The sequence below is a fragment of the Rhipicephalus microplus genome, chromosome 5, assembly GCF_043290135.1.
Source record: "Rhipicephalus microplus isolate Deutch F79 chromosome 5, USDA_Rmic, whole genome shotgun sequence".
In the NCBI taxonomy this organism is placed as follows: Eukaryota; Metazoa; Arthropoda; class Arachnida; order Ixodida; family Ixodidae; genus Rhipicephalus; species Rhipicephalus microplus.
In genome coordinates, this window is record NC_134704.1 from 52,160,111 (window position 1) to 52,174,806 (window position 14,696).

At 48.6% G+C, this 14,696-nt stretch overlaps 1 protein-coding gene across 4 annotated transcripts in view; it reads left to right on the forward strand.

Annotated features, from left to right (window-relative positions):
• Positions 1-14,696, forward strand: part of lin-28 (protein lin-28 homolog) — a 196,658-nt gene that overhangs the window by 106,486 nt on the left and 75,476 nt on the right. For all 4 annotated transcript variants that reach the window (XM_075895450.1, XM_075895449.1, XM_037425507.2 and 1 more), the window contains one exon: positions 8,512-8,663. In XM_075895450.1, coding sequence (XP_075751565.1) covers positions 8,512-8,663 — 152 coding nt within the window. The remainder of the gene's footprint in view (positions 1-8,511; positions 8,664-14,696) is intronic.

A 14,696-nucleotide genomic window follows, 5' to 3' on the forward strand; every position in this document is an offset into this window, starting at 1 on the left:
ACTATGGGAGAGCAGACAGCCGTCCCGAGGGAGAATACGTAACTTCTGATGCAAGATGTCCGCTTGAAGAACGAGGCTTCGAGCTAATTACACAGTTTAAGTTGTGTGCGTGTGTTTAGAAAAAACAGTGTTTAATGATTTGGAGTGTGTTTATTTCAGAAAGGGTAATTAGCGATTTAGGGTGCTTTGTACTCTACTATGGGAGAGCATATAGCCGTACGTCCCGCGGGCCTCGTACGTACGCTTGGGCGCAGCATAAAAAAAGCGGGTAAGTTAGTATTTAGGAAAAGTGTTTAACGATTTCGAGTGCTTCGTACTCAACTATATATATATGAGAGGTGTTTAGTTTAAGTGGTTAATGATTTAGAGTGCTTCGTACTCTACTATGGGAGAGCTGAGGGGGGGGGGGGGTTAGAAAAAGGGGGTAACGATTTAGAGCACAGGGTACTCTACTACGGGAGAGCTTAAAGCCGTCCCAGACGCAGAACTTTCAGACAGTGTGCCTGTCTTTGACACCTGAGGTATTCCGTTCTTTTGAGTGTTGTGGTTTTGAGACAGTAAGTAACACATACAAATCAAATCAATTGGAAAGTAGCCCACTGATTTCCTACACTATCTTTCCTTTGTTTGGCAAGATATATTCAAATAAATGTTTTATTTTGAGCTATATGAAAATTGCAAGGCAATCTTTTTAACTTTGTGCACGTTCTTTTTATCTAAAAAGCTATATTTTTCCTTACTTTTGAAAAAAACTTGATAACGTTTATAATTGAAAACTGTGCGCATTAGAAAAACAGGCGGACAGAAGAGGCTGACAAGGACAGCGCTTGGACGAGGACATCCAACTGGCCCAACTTGCCATCTTGCTGCGATATATTTCTGGTACCCAGCGCACTCTGAAACCTAAGCAAGCGCTGTGCTTGTCAGCATCTTTTGTCCGTCTGATTTTTAAATGCGAAACATTTCTTAGCGAACTTCGGTGACTTTGAGCGTATCTATCTACCTACATATCTATCTAGCCGCCTACGACTTTTAGCTGTCCTGGCCGTTTTGATAATGGTATCAATACCAAACTTGGTATGTCGTAAGATGAATGTATGAAAAACATATTTCACAAATCATAACATGAAAATCATGATATTCATGTCATTAATGTCATGATTTACATTTTAAGGTCCTGCAGCTGTTGCGGTGGTTTAGTTCACATGGCATGTTGCAAAACTGGTATGGTATGACATGATTCCATGGCGAACACAAGGGACAAACCTATAACAAGAAAATCATGACATGCGTGTCATGTAACATGATTACATGCCACGCTCATGATGCACTCGCGGCCGTTTTGCTAGCGTCACATATACTAAATTTGGTAGTACGGTAGGTGAATGGATCACGAAGGTATGTGGCTGGTACAACATCATAATCACGAGATGCCGTGTCATGTAACAACATGACTACATGCCACCCTCATAATGCGTTGGCGGCCGTTTCGCTAGCTTCACTTATACCAAATTTGGTATTACTGGACGTGAATGAATGATGAAGGTATGATCCTCGTGCAAACATGATAAACATGAAATGCGTGTCATGTAACAACATGACTACATGCCACACTCGTGATGCGCTCGCGGCCGTTTTGCAAGCTTCACATATGCCAAATTTGGTAATACGTGACGTCAAAGGATGACGAAGGTATGTGGCTGGTGCAAACATGATAATCATGAGATGCGTGTCATGTGAGAACATGACTACATTCCACAGTGAAGGCGCCAATACATTTCGGCGTGACGTGGTGCGCGTGCTTGCCGGCGTTCATTTCGTCGCGTCACGCCGGTGTTGCAGCGCCAGGCGCCGGTCCTGCCGTATACTCGCAGGCGCGCGCCGCGCGGCGTTGCTTTGACGCATGCGCGTTTCAGCGCGTCCGGCGTCCCTCCGTCACGAAAAGAGGGACACGCAGTATTGTCTGGGTAACGCTTCGGCACGAAATGCAGCATTTCGCGCCGGTTGCCGTCGGGCCGCGCCGATGGTCGCACCGGTCACGCCTGGCGTCAGACTATAGAGTGCTCGCGTTTTGCTATTGTAGCGTCACTGTGCCCAGCGTTCGCGCGCGTCAACGCTACATTGGAGTATATTAGGGCTCTTCGTGATGCGCTCGCGGCCGTTTTGCTAGCTCCAAATATACCAAATTTAGTGTTACGTGATGCCAATGGATGACAAAATATATCACTGGTGCAAACATAATAATCCTGAGATGCGTGGCATGTAGGAACATGACAACATACCACGCTCATGGCCTGCTCGCGGGTGTTTCGCTAGCTCCACTTATAATGAATTTGGACTCACTTGACGTGAATAGATGACGAAAGTAAACGACACATCCAAACATGATAATCATGACACGAAAGTCATGTACGGCATCATTAAGCTCCGCCTCATGACGTTGTGCTGATTTTAAAGTGACATATCAACCTTTTTCATTCGTGCTTCGCATATCATCGATTCCCACTGTACCTAGGATCTGCCATTTATTTTTTTTTTTATTGCGCTTCAGCAAAATTTTCAATTATGAACGTAATCCAACTGGCCCAACATGGCATCTTGCTGCGATAACGTGCTTTCAGTTTCGACGTTAGGAGCTCGTAAATGAGGTGACCGGAAGTTTTCTGGGGTAAAAGTTTGCTGCTACAATCGCAATCTTGAAACAAGCAAATATCGGTGGTGGCGCAGTTGGCCGTGGCCGCGCATTCCTCCGTCATCAATCGGCATCGTCGAGCCCTTTCCTCCTCCCAAAGCCCCGAGGGGGCTTTCGCGTATTACGCTGCATGTGACTAGGCGGAGTCCCCCCGGGAATCTCTGCGCGGACGAGTGCGCACGCCAGTAGCATACACGGCAGCGTTATGTATACGTCATTAATAAGTGTGCGGGTACGGCGCGGTTCCATTGCAAGGTCAAGGGAGAGTTCGTGACGCAATTGGTTTCGTGGTATGCGCTCCCAAGTTCACTCGCGCGAATGGCCGGAAGGCTGGCGGTCAGACCAGCCAGCGCGTCTTCTCCGAGCTCCCCTCCTTCTCACTCCTCGCCAGCATAGAGCTGGTCGCTCCACTGCTTTTTGCTTTGGGGCCTCTCGCACCTGGGTTATAGCGCTGCTATCGTTTATGGCGAGGTGCGTCAAGATGTGAGACTGGTGTCTTAGCGACGATGTACAGGTATATACAATTAATGACGTGAATGCTGAACGTGGCTCAGTTGCGGATGGTACTTGCGAATTAAATCACCACCGGAGCGAGATCGGTACTCATTACTCGGTTCACCATCCCTGTCTTTTCTCCTTTAGTTTATCGTACGTGACTCAGAACGTCCAATATACGCTTGACCCGTAAAAGTGAGAGAGAGTGGTGCGTGTGCGTGTGTCTGTGCATGTGTGTGTGCGCGTGTGTACATGTGTGTGCGCGTGTGTGCATGTGTGTGTGCGTGTGTGTGTGCGTGTGTGTGTGTGTGTGTGTGTGTGTGTGTCGGCACATGCTCAGATTTAGGTGCATGTACATTAAACTCTATAAGGCCAAATTGATGCAGAGTAGTGCGAAGAAATAATAACGTGCAGTTAGTGCACAGTGAAGTGAACGTACAGGTAGTACTAAATTAATATTAATAATGTACAATGATGTGCAATTAATGTGCAGTAGCGGCTCAGGTTGCTGCGGAAGCGCATGTACACCGGGTGACTCGGCCAGGAAATCGTCTACCACCAGAACCAGATGGAAGAATGCGAAGAAACGACCATGACATTTTAAGCATTACAAAAACACCTTTGCGGCACTTTGCTAAATTCGATGCATACCAGAACATAAGGCAGATACGATACTGCAAGTAGTGTAAGTTGGCGAACAAAACCATTCATATGGCCTGGGAATTTACAGATGTAACAAGATTACACAGACAATGTCTACTCAATAACAAAGCAGAGAACAAGATGGAGGCGCTGCTGTCTAGCCCGAGTTTACCGAGAGCCAACTATGCAGATGGGGAACAAGTTATCGCTGTTAGTTAACGCTCATGGCTACATGGACAGATTAGGCAGCCCACTTCCCGGCGCGAACTGTCTGAGTTTACGTCACTATTTCTAACCATTCCAGTGTGCCTAAAAACGCGTTCGTAGTTCTTACGCGTGAATTTCATGAATTTTAAAGAAAAAGAATTAACCAAGAGTGCGTGATGGAAAGAGTGACGCAGGATTCGCGTTTTTTTTTTTTTTGTAGCTGTCGTTCATATCGTTCCACTGTTTCACGTCGTTCTTGAAGGGTTCTCTAAAGGCAAGAAAGAGAGGTGTGAGACAACTGTGTTTCTGCCGCCGTCAACAAAACGTTGACTCCTTCGCAGAAAATCCCGACGGTCGCCGTCTGCTCACCCCGCCGCGTTTTTTTTTTTTTTTTGCAATGCCTCGTTGACTCACTGCTTATTCGCGTCCGCGCGCGCCTTGCGACCCTGGGCCAACTTTCTTTTTCGTGACTCACGTCATTATCGTGGTCTTCTCGCAGTGAGCGAGCGAGCATGCGACATAGGGCGCAGACCTCTTCCACCGAGGCGCCTTTGATTACGTCACTAGAGTACTTTCACGGAGTGTCACGTTTCATAAACCACGCGTGTGTGTGTGTGTGTGTGTGTGTGTGTGTGTGTGTGTGTGTGTGTGTGTGTGTGTGTGTGTGTGTGTGTGTGTGTGTGCGTGTGTGTTTCGCACGTAGAGGAGGAAGGCCTGTGTTCTAAGCAAGGGTTACAATGTCCGCCAAATTCATCTGGTGCACACGTTTCATTGTCGGCAGAGTCAACCGAGACGGGAGTAGCTGATAGAGCGAACGCATGGCTGCTGCTTGGTTGGCTTGGCCCGCGCCTACATACACAAACAGCGCATGCCGGCGGAAAACTGATGTGGTGGTGTTTGCTGGCTAGAATGTCACGGGCCGGGTCGCGTTGTCTTCTTTGTCATTCCTGCACAATGAGTAGCTCGGTCCATAGTCGTACTGCTCATATAAAGCTTTAAAATAGTTGACTGTTGGCCGAGTTCCGCCAGACGGTGTACTGCCTCGATGACCGACTCGGGGGAAAACGAAAGAAATCTGAATGAGCAGCAGAGAAGTCACCTCGCTGACCGCTTCATGGCGTGCTCGCATTGTGAACCGCGGTACCGATTTTCATAAACCCGAGGCAGATGTAGACGAAAAATGGCTCGCGAAACATCAGAAGCATTGTTTATTAGGAAAGCAAGTGACAAGTTCGTGAGCGACTCTTCCATTGATTTGTACAGTGCTGAACCTCCCCCCCCCCCCTTTTTTTTTTCTCGCGCCTTGTTTGACTTTTTAAATCTATATTGCTTGTAGTGACGGTGCGCAAGCACAGCTGGTGGATGTATAGAGGTGTGGATCTGCCTTCAATAAAACCAGTTGTTAGTGTGCGCCTGTGCTTGTCAGTTGTTTCCTGTTGGGATTCGATTCCGCGACCTGCGGGTCAGCAGCCGAGTACCTTAGCCACTAGACCACCGCGGCGGGGCGTTTCCTGTGTGTCCTGTTTAGTTGTGCTTCTCACGGTGCTTTCTGTGCTCATGCACAAACGCGCACATACAAACACAAACACAGACGTACATAAAGTATAGTTGACTCACCGCCCACCTCCCTTCTTATTGGCGAGACAGCGCCAGTGACACTCAGGTGAAATGGCACTTGTTCAACACTCTAGATGAGGGGCCTCAAATTCACTTCAGCCAGTGCGCCTCACTGGCTCACTTTGGTTCAGCAAGGGTCGGAGCAGGGAAGGAGGTGGGTAAGAACAGGGATGGTATAGGTTCGGGGTAAGGCCGGGCATGAGTTATGCTGCGGAGCGTCATCGTCTTGGGACGTGGAGTGTACGAGCGCAGGCTTTCCCCGTGCACCATGTCGGCCTGTTATGTTTAGGCCAACTGAACAACCCCAGAGTTCAGTTATACTCTTAGGCGGAACGTGTAGGACCGGGCTTGAGTTACGCCGTACAGCTTCATGGTCTTGAGACAGGAATGGATGGTGCCGACGACAGGTCACGTTTTCCTGAGGGTCGGGCCCCAAAACTCGTCTCCGGTAACCGAGGTCTTGCGCCGTATACAAATCGGAGATTGTACTGCACCCCTCCACCTCTAACGAAATATCAGCGCACTTGAGGATCTGCCTGCGCCCGTAAGAATAAGAGAGCCCCGAGCCGGCGGATGCCTGCTCTTTGGAATACGAGCCATGGGTTATAGGGGGGCAGTTGGAGACCGATGCCAGCATCGTGGGAAAGCGCCCAACGCCATTCGCGCTGAGCCAAACTGTTCTTTCCCTTACTCCGTTTTTCTCTCCCCCTCTTCCCCTCTGTGTTTTTCGACTGTAAACACCGCACGACGGGGCGTGGACGGGCAGTTGGGGCTGTTACGATGGTGTGGTAGAACGGCGAGGCCCTGTGCTGCGTACTTCCTCGCATAGCCCTGGGCTTTAACACCAAGTGATGTGTAGAAGAGCGAGGTCCTCTTAATCACACCCACTACTAAGTGCAAATCAGGCTTCCCACCTGCAGTTACCCTACAGAAATGTAATACCGCTTGCTCATAATTATTGGATGTGTCCTGTCAAATACTTCCTCCCCCCCCCCTTCCCCGCCGAGCTACATTACCAAGGATATCTCGCGTCTACTTCGCGGCAGGAAAAGAACCTTTAAGCCTAGTTCACACTGAAACATCCGCTTTCTACAGTGACCGAAATTACCCTGCCGCCGAAACGCAGCGTTGTTCGCACTGGACGCGCCCGAGCCGCCGAATATGCCATCCACCACCGGGCGAACGCGGGATGGATGCGCTGTCACCCGGTTGTTGTCACGGCTCGCAAATGTCACTACGATATGTGGTAGTGTATACTTCGATGATTCTCGTACGCAGGAAGCAAGAAAAGACAGTACTGCTTACTTTGCTGGCAAGTGGCTGTCTTGTAATGCACGAAGAGCAGAAAAAACCACCGACGCCAGCGGCGTTGGTGGTTTCGTTTTGCTCTGCAAGACCGCAACAAGCTCGGTCACGCCAACAGCAAGCTCGGTCACCTCTTTCACGAAATACGGAGGCGAAGTAGGCACAGAGTAGGTTAAACTCCCGTTGGTTTCAACATTCAGTTACGTGCACTGCGGCATAACAAGTGGGTAGGGCTTGGCCGCCATTTTTCGAAATTCCTTGACTAGCGCTACTGTTGGTCCGCTGTGACCGATTCGGCGGCAGACGCCGCAAAAATCGGTCCGAGAGCGATCGGCGCGGAGAGGGCCCTTTCGGCGGATCTCGCCACCGCCGAACCAGATTCGGAGCACTTTCGGCGGCCGGAATGCTCAGTGTGAACGCGGCCTTACTGGGGGCATTTTGTAGAAATGATCAGCTAACCTTATTATTTGAAAAAAAAAAGTAAATCTCTTCCATAGCCATGCGCGTCTCATTTGTGAAGGATATTTGGCGCCAGGTTTCCAACATCTCGATAGCGGTCGCCTGACTAAAACCTGGATGCGACTCGGAAATGCAGTTTTAGGGGCGTAGCTCTTTATGGTGTGGGTTAGTCCTGCGTTGGCGTCCGTCATAGGACGGAACGTTCACGGTTTACCCATGAAACCCTCCCATGCTTCGCTCCACTAATCATTTACTCCGTGAATATGTTGTGATTTTTTGTTTTGTTTCACAGTTATACCTGGAACACACTGCTACTACTTCATGTGCCTCACGAAAACAATGCTTCAGACCAGTTAAGCCTATCTAGCACACGTACTTATCACGTGTTTGAGACTCCTGCTCGTGATGACTGATCATTGGAAAAGAGAAATTACATACTTTCGTACATCTGATACGGTACGTATAAATTGTTTATGCATTGTCGTGTTGAGGAATAACATGAACTAGAAAACTAAGCCAAGCTAGACTGCTCGGACGCGTGCAGTTAGTTACGCGGGACTTGGTATGTGAGCATTGCAGTCGTCGTATTCCTCTGTCCCTTTTTTTTTCTTGCATTACTATTTTGTCATTAAAAAACCATTGACAAGAAAAAACGAAGCACAAGGGAAGAAACACTTTTCGAATAGCGTACGCAAAGCTTTGCGTTAGCTTTTCGCGCCACTGCGCGTGCGCCGTACGCCAACCGCTTGCGGGCTCCCGTTAAGTCACCCAAATAGCGGGTGAGCGAAACCAACGCCAACCTAGCGTACGCTATTCGAAAAGTAAGCGAAGAAAAGCTCAGGACGAGCACTTATCCTGTGCATTCCTTCGCTTGTCATCTCACTTGACGCTGTTTTTTTTTGTTGTTGTTGTTACAAATGTGCGATAGATCAGCTCAACGCACCACACGTTTACATTTTTTGCGTTACTAAGCCTAACGAAAGCGTTAGGCCGTATACGTTCGTCGCCATCAGGGAGGTTATACTTTAGTATAACCTCATTGGTCGCCACATTGCGTACGTTGACGCCCCCTTGCGGTCCTTCTTTTGTTCCAGGGAGCGGGGGTGGAGCAGCCTTGTCCCCTCCGCCAGGCGGCGTCGTCGGCGCAGATGCACGGCGCCGGGGCAAGTGCAAGTGGTTCAACGTGGCCAAAGGTTGGGGCTTCATCACCCCGTACGACGGCGGCCCCGACGTGTTCGTCCACCAGGTACGTGCACCTTAAACGACACCCGTAGTCACCGACATCATCAATACAGTGGCGAAACAGCTTAAAGTGACGGAAGGCTGGTGAGTCGGTCGTTCGCCATCACTGAAACTATAAAGTTTCCTGTGGAACGAGGTCTATTATTGACAAGTAGCATTTGAGAAGGAGATTTATGGACGATAAAGGCGAGAGGGGAATACCGGCACAAGCAATCGCATGAGCCCGCACGAACAGCTTGCGCTCAGCTCTTTCAGTCATGACAGTACCCCACTGGGGCGTAGTGTTTTTCTTTTCCTCCGTACACATACAATATTTAGAGAAAACTGTGGCGCTGCGATCGTTCAGACACCATTGGAATTGTGGGTAGTACATGTATTCACTTAGTCTTTGTGCTTGTGGCTTTAAATGCACTCGTAGCTTTGTCTATTTATGTGGGTTGCCTTTTGTTTCGCACAAAAGAATGGCTTGTTTTTAAACTCAGTGAGCCAACTTGCTTCAGCCTAAAGAGGTCGCGGTTGTGAAGTGGCACGGTTGAATTCTCTTGATTTTCGCCTTGCGGCAAAAGCGACTGCTGGCCACATAGAGCCAAAAGAACGAATCAAGAGGGATGGTTCTAAACCATGCGCGTGCTACCTATCATTCGCGTGTTTGGTGAAGTGTTGCAGCTCTCATATCCAGCGCCAGGTTTCTCTCTAATAAAATGAAACTCCATGATTTGAACGAGTGCGCTTTCGCTACGAGCGGTTGTGTGTAGTATAGATCCAGTATCGTAGTCTGAATTTCACATTAGAGTGGGTTCTTGCATAGAGTTCGCAGCACATCAGGCCACACCACGGAGGACGAATCTCTGCAGCCCGCACTATATAGCACGGAACCGAACAAGCAGATCGATGAAACGTGAACAAGCGGGGACATAAACGGAACGTGACTATATATGAACTTATCTCTGCGTTTTCGGGATGATAGCTTCGAGTGACGTCATTAGAATGCGAACCAGGGGAAGGTTTACCGCGGAGTTCGCGCTGTTTGCAGCTCGTATTGTTACGGGCGCGACTTCTCTCTCTGTGTTGTGCCGTGCCGTGCGTCGTACACCTATAGCTTGTTACGATTTATAGCCGCCCTTGAGTCGCTTCGTCGCATTTGCCGCCTCAACACGGCTGTAAGGCTAAAGGTACCTTCACTCGTTTGTCTATCGCAGAAAGGATCCTTTTGCGCAGCGCAGCTAGTTCTGCTATGTTCTATATACGAGCGGCTGGGATTTCTTGATGGATACCTCCTCTGGTTTACGAGCGACTCGAGGTATACGTCTACGTGGCATGCACATTTGGGTCGTTCGCGTTATGACCGCCTTGTTGCAGCGATGCCTGGCAGGATTCAAATCGAAAAACCGAAAGGAAAACTCGTTCATTCGGGCTGTAGTTTTCGTGTACAGCGTAGCTTTCACCCTTTCCTGCACATCGGCCGCTGCGGCTCAGAGGCTTCGCTGCCCTGCTACCGACCGCATACGGTGGACAGCACAACAGTGCAGGATAATAACCTTGACGACGATCCTACAAAGGGACCATAATGAACTTTTTGAAGACCTGCAATGAACACAAGGGGGATTCACTGCAGGAAACTCACAGGATTGCTGAAGCGATCTGTTACCTATGCTGGTTCACTTAAGGAACTGCTTAACACCGAATTAAGCAAGTTGAGTGCAAGCGAGTCAGTACAGAAGCTGGCAAAGTTGGTGAGAGACCAGCCGTTACGTAGAACTACATTCTGTTAGAATGTGAATGCGTGAGAAGCCAAGAATTCCACTAAGAAAACCGTAATAAGTGCCCCTCGACCAACGTTACTATTCTAGTAACGCTACTCTCCATAGCACACGGAAACAGCTAATTTCGTGCACTACGGAATCGGGAATAACAGAATGGGCTTACGGGCATCATCGTTCAACTAGACCCAAAATTTCGAAGGGAGTACAAGCATGCGCTATAGCTCTCTGAATGTCGAGAAGAGCGGAGGGCCGCTACGATGAAAGTTTGATGCTCCTAATAGAGAACTCTATACGCACGGCTATGTTGACATATACCTGGGATGCGAGGCTATCAATATATTGCGTAGCGCTACAAGAATAAATGTCGTGTGCAAGCGCTCTCACGTGTATAACGTGCTTTCGGATACGCTTCGTATAGTGCTACCGTTGATCGTCTTAAAACTTTAGCGCTAGAAACTCGGCAATCACACTACAGAAGTGTGCACGCGACTGTGGCCGAGGCGCTGCTGTGGCCTAATACCAATGGCTTGAGGAGCGGGCATTTGTGTCAGCCCAAGGTTACTTAATTGGTCACGTGATCACTGGTTTCCTTTTCTATTTTCGGTTTGCGAGCCATTCGGCAGCGCGCTAGCAGAAGTAGAAGCAAAGTCAGCTTTGTTTCATGGGTTCATATAGAGGATCGAAAAAGGCTAGGATCTAGTTGGATCAGCCATCCTTCGATTAGTTTGCAAGCAACCGAGATAGCGTTCCGTGGAGGCCCCGCCGCGGTGTTCTGGTGGCTAAGGTACTCGGCTGCTGACCCGCAGGTCGCGGGATCAAATCCCGGCTGTGGCGGCTGCATTTCCGATGGAGGCGGAAATGTTGTAGGCCCGTGTGCTCAGATTTGGGTGCACGTTAAAGAAACACAGGTGGTGAAATTTGCGGAGCCCTCCACTACGGCGTCTCTCATAATCATATGGTGGTTTTGGGACGTTAAACCCCATCTTATCAGTGTTCTGTGGAGGAAACGCGCTGGCTTAATGTGCTGTTTAAGCAATATTCAAGCGAGTTCATGAGATCATGTTGAGGGTTATCGGGAATAAGCGTTTAATAAATAGGGAGTTTCTGAATAAAAAATCTGTTGGTCGAGCGTCGTCCTGACTTACATCTTTCTTTTGTGGTACTCTTTTGGTGCCAATACAAGTATGAATCTATGTATGAATCCGAACCAACTCGCCCAACTTTCCGCCGCGTTCACGAAAAAAAAAAGTTTCGCGTAAAATGAAAAAAAGTAAAGAAAGGAACAGGCAACTTAGACGAATACCATGCGTCTGCGCTCTCGGTGTCACCCTCGCAGTGTTCGTCCGTCGCCGTCTTAGAAACCTCAGCGGGCCATAACGACCAGGGGGTGTCGCGCGAGCAAGCTCTGCCGTTCCGCAGCCCCTGGTTCGCATCCTGCTCCACAGACCTGACGTTTCCTTCCATTTCTTTTCCGCTAAAAACTTCGCGCGCTGGGACGCCGCTTGTGCAAACTGTTATTAAAGAAGAAAAAAAAAACGTCGCGTACCCCGCAGTCCTTCGCTTTTGCTCCGTGTCGCCTCCCCCGCTACAAGAACGTCTCTCCCCGCTTCTTCGAAGACAGCCGGCGCGTGCTAACGCGCACCACCGCCGACGATTCATTTGCGCGTCCATATGGTGCGCCGTCCGTGCGCGTTTTCATTAGTTCCGTGCACCGCTGTAGACGTAGAGAGAGAGCCAGTTTTTGATGAACTATGAATCTAATTATTCGGCTTCACAATGCGTCCTATGGTGCGTCCATGCGTTGTGCATGCTACGGACTACAACCATTGGAATGACTCGGAACAGTGCACGAAATGGAATGGCTCGGGGCCAATGGTCGTTGAAGCATGGCCAGTTCATGTGTAGCAAGTGCCTGGGCTTATCATGTATCGCATAGAAAAATCTATACACGGTGGTTTTCCCAACAGTTCACCCTGCGAGTCGCTGCTCTTTGACTAACTGTTACTGCATTAACCACTAATTACAGACCACAACCAACACTTCCCAACTGCGACCTATAGTAGAGTAAGAAACTAAACGATTATGAAGAAATGCCACTCCTAATAGTGCACGGTACTGTGGAAGATGACGTACGCATGCGATCTGTGGGGCGTACAGATGAAATAACGTACAGTGTTCGCGCACGTAGCGCTGGTAATAAAAGATGGAGGAAAGAGGGGTGTAAAACGCAGCTGCGTCGTCTGTGCGAATGTGCAGCAGCGTTGGGGTGACTTATGGTGTTGAAAAACTGAGCGGGAATATTGTGTTTTCTGCTTCTTTCGCTAAAACGGGCCTACCGCGATGCGTCGCTGGTGTTCCCGCCGTCGACGATTCCTGGCACGTGACTTTGAAGTCAGCCTCATGCAACGACTCGGTTTGCAGCCCACTTGTGACGGACGGATGCTGCTCGAAGAGATGGGAGCGTTGATTATGTACGAGCAGCGGACGGGCAGGTGGACGGAAGCTCATATGGGGACATCTGGCTCAGCTTTGCCTCTGAAGCTCGTCCCTTGGCATAATACGAAAAGCGAATGAGAAAATCACGGCCTGTACACGTAGAGAATGATGGTGAGCGGGCGAAGCAGTGAGAGCGTTCGGTGTTACCGTAAATCACCCGTGACATTGAACACTCACGCTTGTAAATGAGTGACAAAGCGGTGTACAGTTAAATACGAGGTTTATAGTTCACAAATGGTATCTTGTGTTGAGTTGTGAATTTCGTTTTGCCTGCAATATTACTGCTTTGTTGTATAACATCTAGCACGAAGTTGGCAAAGACAAGATCTGTGTATACGTTCACCTAATGGTTGTTTCCAATCATGCGAAAGGCGTCGTAGATGATCTCGAGACATCATATATTGCACAAGCCAGTTGTTGTCCGTGATGATCATCGTCATCAGCGTCATCGCCATCATCATGGCGTATACTGGGTACTTTGCATGTGTTTGGCTACGGCGAACGCCAGCGGACGCGCTTCGATCTTAAGGAGCTTCACCCCTAAAACACACGAACACATTCATTCGTTCAAAAAGTCTAGGAGAATGATTAAAGGACCCACGGATACAACCATCAAGGTAGATTTGTCGGCTAGGCCCGAGGTTTGTTTCTCGGAGGTTGTGACGAAGGCGCCAATGCAGAAATGGACAAGTCTTGATCGCGTTGAGAACTTCTACTTATCTCTGTCTTCCTGGGTCGCTTCTACGCCCTTCCAGTAACACCATACAATCTTGAAATTGTCGACGATAATATCTGACCGAATTTATCTACCACATAATCGCATACTGCCACAAGTGGTTAATGTCAGCTAGAACTAGCTAAAAACTGGCCGTTAGTTGGCTGGCCGTTCTTATAATATCAGCGCTGTCTTCAATGAATCCCACTCACTAGTGATTTAGTAATCTACCAGTTTTATTTGAGTACGACTCAAAGTCGACGTACAACTTATGCCACGACATTACATAACTGAAAAGATGAATTTGTCAGAAGGTGGAAAGGGCAACAATTCTACAACCGATAAAGAAACACTAATTTCCAGAGCCTCTCGTTTGCATGACTGTCCTCGGTCATTGGCTAATCGACTTCAGCAATGTCGATATATCTGACTTCAGAATTGCTCAGAGGTTTCTGCTTTGCAAACAGTTTTAGCACGAAAGGCTCCCGTAAATGCGGACTCATACGTATGAAGTCGAAACAAAGGGGTGGATTTAACAGTGTCCTGCCACGAATAATTGAAAAAAAAGTCCATAAAAACGGTGACTAGGAAATTAAAATCGCTGATATTGCGAATGGGGAAACAACTATAGGCAGTTTTATTGCACTAAAGATTCATCTACGTCGTTAACAAACAGACAACCAAAATTATGAAGGGACCTGATGCCATTGCACATTACGCGTTTTCTTCTTCTTTCGGAGCTCGAAACGAATGAGATAACTTTGTTATTCATAAAGTAAGACGCACGCTTTACGTTCGCACACATGTCAAAAATGAGGCGTGACTGACGACTCAGTCCGCGCGGTCGGGGAGCCACATTATGTGAACGCGTGCTGCGGAATGTTGCGCGAGCGTAAAACGAGCGAGAGAAAGATTCATATCAACAGCCAAAGTGCAGTAATCGTCCCCGCGCCACAGCGATCTGCAAAGAAGTCCTTCCGGCAGGGAAAGCCGAGAGGTGGCGCGCGAAGCACGAGATGTGTGCGTATTCTGCGTCTTTTGGTCTTAACTCGGAAGGCTTTTT